The following is a 7,298-nucleotide window of genomic DNA, read 5'->3' on the forward strand; positions in this document are numbered from 1 at the left end:
TTAATATATATATATATATATATATATATATATATATATATATATACTATAAATGAACGAATCGTAACCAGGCGTCTTATATGAATCCGAGTTTGTATTGATCTGTGTATACCCATACGCATACCTGTACATACCGGGCACGAACTGAGTCCCTGTTAATATTTTTCTGTATATGCACATGCAAAAGGTACACACTGTGTGGGAATCTGGCTAATCTCGTATACTCACACATACATTCGTATACAACATCATACGATAGGAACTTGGTTTATTCCGGGTGCGCTCGACCGTGGACCAGGATGAATGCGTGCTGCAGTCTCTAAACGACTCGGAGCTCAAGTTGATGGTCTCTAAGCTGCAGCGGTTGAGTGCTTTCCTCAACAGCCACACAGTCATGTGGCAACGATACGGCGATGAAGCCTTGGAGGCAAAGGTGTGTTGTCTGTTATTTGTATGCATCTGTAGTTTTATACATATATATATATATATATATGTATGTATGTATATATATATATATATCTATATATATCTGCTGAAGGTGTTATATGTGCACTGTATAACATGAATGTCGTCTACCTGTAGGTAAAGTATGCTCATACGTACGTTTGTGTACTAAACACTTCACCATCAGTGCCGGTCCTCGGCACTCATACACCAAGATTGTCAACAACCGTGTACACACACAGTGCTTGTGCTGTGATGTGTCTGTGGTTGTGGTCTTTGTTTGTATGAGCGTATGGGACAATGGCTAAGCGGTGCAAATCTAGACACGTTGTATAATACACTAAGGTGTCAGTTGTTCATATAACACTGGATACTGTTTGTCATAAACGTTTTGTGTCAGTTGTTCCTATAACACTTGGTATTGTATGTCATAAACGTTTTGTGTCACTAATTTTTAACCCATAGATTCAGTTGGTAATATACGTCTGCATCAGTATTCTTAATAAACCTAGGCTTCGTAGTGTTCGCGAGGGAATGTTCGGATAGTATCTTAGGGTTCAGAGTTTAGGATCTACGGTCTACTCATATATACTGGTGTATTCATATCGGCATTCCGTGCTCCGGTTTTTTTCTTCTTTTTTTGTAATAAGTACGCTTTAAATGTACACACGTCTGTTCCCACAGAGAGTGTTTCACCCATTTTTAGTCATAGGCCTTCGGGAATCTGCGTTGCATCTCTCCATATCCACTCTACCTGGTTCAGATTACCAAGGTTTCCAAAGATACACGTGGACATATAACACCCAGATCACATTCCTCACACGCACAACTCCCGTACCTCCACTCGGCAGCACAATCTCAGCGCTGTTGTGGCTCTAAGCTTGCAGTTTATGCATCTGTCGGACATTCTCATCTTCAATGTTAACCGATCAAGCTTCCACAACTTCAACGACTCTCAGGTAAACCATCCCAACACGTGGTGTTTAAACGCATTGGTATACAGGTATAGGTGCTGCACTTAAACGCGTTCATATACAGGTAGAAGACATGTGCTTTGTAATTATACGTATTAAAATCTACTTACCTATACATAGTTGATATACACTCACTATTATCCGTTTACGTATGTTTAAGACTTAAATGTGATGATACCCAGTCATGTATACGCATACAGAACTTATACATGTGCGTCTTATTTGAATATACTCCTTATCTCTTCATATGTATTGCACCTGTCCGTGCCACTAGTCTGGGATCGTCTCGTTTCTATTATTCTATTATCCCCACAAGCAATACATAAGTGAACGTTTATAACTCATACAACCATACCTCAATTGCGTGTGTCTCCTTCATAGTAATTGTTTATAACTCATACAACCATACCTAAATTGCGTGTGTCTCCTTCATTGTAATTGTTTATAACTCATACAACCATACCTCAATTGCATGTGTCGCCTTCATTGTATTTGTTTATAACTCATACAACCATACCTCAATTGCATGTGTCTCCTTCATTGTATTTGTTTATAACTCATACAACCATACCTCAATTGCGTGCGTCTCCTTCATTGTATTTGTTTTTAACTCAAACAATCATACCTCAATTGCGTGTGTCTCCTTCATTGTAATTGTTTATAACTCATGCGTGTGTCTCCTTCATTGTAATTGTTTTTAACTCATACAACCATACCTCAATTGCGTGTGTCTCCTTCTTTGTAATTGTTTATAACTCATACAACCATACCTCAATTGCGTGTGTCTCCTTCGTTGTAACAGTTTGTAGAATGCATGCGCGATATGCAACGGCTAACATTGACTCATGTGCTGTCGGACAATACTGCATTCGAACTCGTGCGCCGACTGACACTGGAGATCACATACACGTGCCTGTTGAATGCAGATATGGAGGTGTGTCCATATATGTAGGTATATGCTTATGTATATGTGTATATATATATTTATATATATATATATATATATATATATATACCTGTGTATGTGCGTGTGTGTGTTTGGGCGCGTGTGTGTGTGTGTGTGTGTGCGTTTGTGCGTGTGTGTATGTGTGTGCGTGTGTGTGTATGTGTGTGATATATATATATACCTGTGTGTATGTGTGTGTGTGTTTATATAATATATACTTATGTCTTAGGGTTCAAGCTTTGATGTTTTTGACAGGGTTCCTTTGAAATTTATCTAGTTTCATTTCATTAAACACTACTATAGAAATATCCGACATAATTTCAGTTCATACAACACAACTATAACAGTATCCGACATAGTAACGTTTGATTCAACATCACTATACTAATATCCAACATAATTACATTGCACTATCCGCAGCTGGATCAATATTAAAGACATTTACGCTAGGTATGTTTAGTATATCCCCGAGTCCAACATATATATCTCTGATGTTATGTCACACTCACACTGTTTTTAACCCCGAAACCCCTAAAACCTTAAAACCCTAACACACTAAAACTGACGATGCGCCTATCTGAACATCAAGTTAACAACCCCATGCACACTCACACAGACAAAGACCGCCATGCGCAATGATCTGCTAAGATCATGTGGATCCTTCTTCGACACTTCCGATAGTGTCACCTTAGAAGGTGGGGTTCTATTTATAGATTGTTGTGTAGCAAGTGTTGTGGTGTGTGTCTGCGTGTTGCCTGTTTTATGCTCTATGTGTGATGCGTTTATATGCATCAGTTCTTTTTCATTGCAACGTTTTATAAGTATTACCTGTTATGCGTATTATGCCGATATATATATATATATATATATTGGCGCGTGTTTGAGTCTGTGCCTGAGTCTTCACAACCCTCCGTGCACCATAAAATGCCACCATACAACACTGACCTCATCTTCGCGTGTGCTCCCCTGCAGTGTATCTCAACCTACAGCAACTGCTAGACATGCCTGTGGCTGACCACGAACTCAGTCCCAACAACCGCGTGCGAAAGACGGTCATGCGCATCATTGAAACATTCTTAGAGAGCGATGTATGTACATGGGTGTGTATGTATCGGTGTATAGTTGTGTTTGTATATACTTTATTTATGCATGGGTACTCAATATAGGGTGTGTTGTATGTGTTGCAGTATGTGTGGAGCAATGTATGTGTAGTTATTATGTGTTCCTCACGGTGTACATCATGATATTATGGTCATTTTATAATACTAATCGTGTACATATGCATAATATATATATATATATATATGTATGTGTGTGCGTACATATATATATATTAATATATATGTATGTATAAATGTATATATATACATATATATGTGTGTGTCTGTGTCTGTGTCTGGGTCAGTGTGTGTGTCTATGTTTGTCTATTTGTGTGTGTGTGTTTTGTCTATTTGTGTGTGTCTGTGTTTGTCTATTACTTTTGTTGTGTGTGTGTGTGTGTGTGTGTGTCTGTGTGTCTGTGTGTCTGAGTTTGTCTGTGTACGTATAATATATATATATATATATGTATATATATATATATAAATATATACATATAATGTTTTGCGAGTCATCCAGTTCCGTCTAAAACGTCGCTACCTATTCTATTTTTAGAATTTAATTCCTCACATATCCCTCTCAAATGATCTTTTTTTTTTAGAACATGGATTTAAACACGCTGACCAAGCTATGCGAGAAACTAGATCTCATACGGGTGCGACACCGTATAGACCTATCTACAGACATTGTGGAGACGTGCCTGCGTGTGGCCTACAAACTGCGCATCCGCACACCCGAAGACATCGAGAACGAAATGCGTCACCGCTTGAACACCCACCCCCACACCCACAGTAGGCACACACACCCCCACACACACGCACACACACACGCACACACACACATATCTGGGGTAGATACAGCACATGAGCGTGTTGGCTTGCGCAAGAGACCTGCAGATGCCATGAGCGGCGGTGCGAGTGGTCGCTCGGGCGTTAGGCGCTGGCGGCCTTTGCGTTCTGCGGACACAGATGAGGTGTGTGTTGTATAGATTTTTGTGGCATAGTGTGTGTTATATAATGTGTTGCAGATATGCAGTATACATAATGTAGAATGGGTGGCATGGCTTTGTGTTGCATTGTGTGTGTTATATAATGTGTTACAGATATATAGTATACATAAAGTAGAATGGGTGGTATGGCTTTATGTGGCATAGTATGTGTTATATAATGTGCTACAGATATGTAGAATGGGTTGTATGGCTTTGTGTGCATAGTGTATAATGTGCTACAGATATGTAGTAACCATAAAGTAGAATGGATGGTATGGCTTCGTGTTGCATAGTGTGTTTTATATAATATGTATAATGTGCTACAGATATGTAGTATACATAAAGTAGAATGGATGGTATGGCTTTGTGTTGCATAGTGTGTGTTATATAGTGTGTATAATGTGCTACAGATATGTAGTATACACAAAGTAGAATGGATGGTAGGGCTTTGTGTTGCATAGTGTGTGTTATACAATTTGTATAGTGTGCTACAGATATGTAGTAACCATAAAGTAGAATGGATGGTATGGCTTCGTGTTGCATAGTGTGTTTTATATAATGTGTATAATGTGCTACGGATATGTAGTATGCATAAAGTAGAATGGATGGTATGGCTTTGTGTTGCAAAGGTTGTAGTGTGTGTAGTATGGCCGGTGTTGTGATGGCTTACGCATCTGTGTACGTGATTACAGACGTACACACAAACGCATACCTCTTCTGTTAGAACGAGAGTCAGAGAACCAAATGGTGTGTATTGCTATCGCGATGCATATACATTATATATTTGTACCTACTGAATTAACTGTGTACGTACACATATTATATCCGTATCGTCTTAAAAGTGTACATACACATTATTACATACACATATCATGTCCATACGGTCTTAAATATGTACATACACATATATCTCCTCACCTTCTAAACTGTACACATGCACATACATATCCTTACCCTCTTAAACGTCCACATACCCATACTACGTCCACACCCACTACTCCCCAGAATGCCAAGCAGCGTCTGATGTGCTATGAGTTGGTGTTCGACTACTTATTGGACTACAACGAGAGTGGTGTAGCAGTACCCAAACACGGGCCTCTGCATGCAGCGATTAGAAGTGACAACACTGAGTTTGTCACCATCCTGTACGAGCGATTCGCCGAGAACGTCCCCTTACACACGTACTTGGTCAGACTTGCGCCAAAGGATCCGACTCTGTTGCATGTAAGTGGCGGGTGCAGTGTATGTGGAAGTGCTTGTTTGTGTATCAGTATGAGTCACGATGAATGTATGTATGTGTGTGTATGTCCTTATGTATACATGTATGTGTGTATGTATGTTTGTATGTATGTATGTATGTGTGTATGTATGTATGTATGTATGTATGAATGAATGTATATATCTATGTCTCGCAGAAGACACCCCCCTGCACACATACTTAGACTCGCCCCAAATGATCTAGCCTCATTGCATGTATGCGTGTCATAAAGTATATGTGGAAGCCTGTCTCTGTATCTCGATTAGTCAGGTTGAATGTATGTATACCATTCACAAACTATCTGTTGAGTAGGTATCCTTATACATACACCTGATCCAATTGCGCCTGAGGCTTTGACACAGCTGCATGTAAGTTTCGTGGAGAGAAGTGTGGCTGTGACAGGTGTCCAGGGCACATGTGTGTGCACCCAAATGAGTCCAAAATATATTTACTTAGTGCTATAAGGGTGTGGTAGACAGTGCATGATATGTGGGCGTGTACACGCATTGGTCAGTGCTTATATATATATATATATGTATATATTTATATATTTATATGTATGTATGTATGTATGTATGTATATGTTTATGTATATGTTTATGTATATGTGTATATATGTGTGTGTGTGTGTATGTTTGTATAAATGTATGTATGTATTTGTGTATTTTTGTACGTATGTAGTTATGTATATATATATGTATCACGTATTAGACAGGTACATCCTAACTTACAAATCCACACACCATAACACGAATGCATCCCAGCATACATCCTACCATCCATATACTTCCCTTCCCATACCAACACTCATTCACCCTCATTGTCCACGCAGAACTTCTTATATAACATGCACACCGATGCCATGGACATGATCTACAGACGCAACCTGAGCCCACAAGGTGTTTGTGAGCAGTTGGCACGGGCAGAGCTTGTCTGTACACGCGAGAGTGTCATAGGACACCCCCACACCTCAGCGCAATTGATGGAGTCCATGGCCGTAGCAGACGGGTAAGGGAGGCGAAGCAAATGTGGATGGTGGGTAACGCGTATGTGCATGATGAGTGAAGGGTGTGCCGATGATTGGTCTAAATATGACATGTGCATGTTTTTGTATGCTGTTATATATGTCGTATGTGTCTGTGTGCTATTATCTATGTAATATGTGTCTGTATGCTGTTATATATGTCGTATGTGTCTGTGTGCTGTTATCTATGTAATACGTGTCTGTATGCTGTTATATATGCTATATGTGTCTGTGTGCTGTTATCTATGTCATATGTGTCTATGTGCTGTTATATGTCATATGTGTTATGTATGTCATATGTGTCTGTGTGCTGTTATATATGTCATATGTGTCTGTGTGCTGTTACATATGTCATATGTGTCTGTGTGATGTTATGTATGTCATATGTGTCTGTGTGATGTTATGTATGTCATATGTGTCTGTGTGCTGTTATATATGTCATATGTGTCAGTGTGATGTTATATATGTCATATATGTCTGTGAGCTGTGATATATGTCATATGTGTCTGTGTGTTGTTATATATGTCATATGTGTCTGTGTGATGTTATGTATGTCATATGTGTCT

At 39.2% G+C, this 7,298-nt stretch overlaps 1 protein-coding gene across 1 annotated transcript; it reads left to right on the forward strand.

Moving 5' to 3' along the window:
* Window positions 1-257: 257 nt before the first annotated feature.
* Window positions 258-5,674, forward strand: SARC_12483 (hypothetical protein; the record flags this gene model as incomplete). The annotated part of the gene is made up of 7 exons (XM_014293409.1): window positions 258-433; window positions 1,296-1,403; window positions 2,221-2,352; window positions 2,981-3,059; window positions 3,337-3,452; window positions 4,064-4,435; window positions 5,456-5,674. Coding segments are annotated over exons 1-7 (1,116 nt in total), but the record flags the coding sequence as incomplete, so codon positions are not given.
* Between the last annotated feature and the right edge of the window lie 1,624 nt (window positions 5,675-7,298).

Source organism: Sphaeroforma arctica, assembly GCF_001186125.1.
Source record: "Sphaeroforma arctica JP610 unplaced genomic scaffold supercont1.2337, whole genome shotgun sequence".
Lineage (NCBI taxonomy): Eukaryota > Ichthyosporea > Ichthyophonida > Sphaeroforma > Sphaeroforma arctica.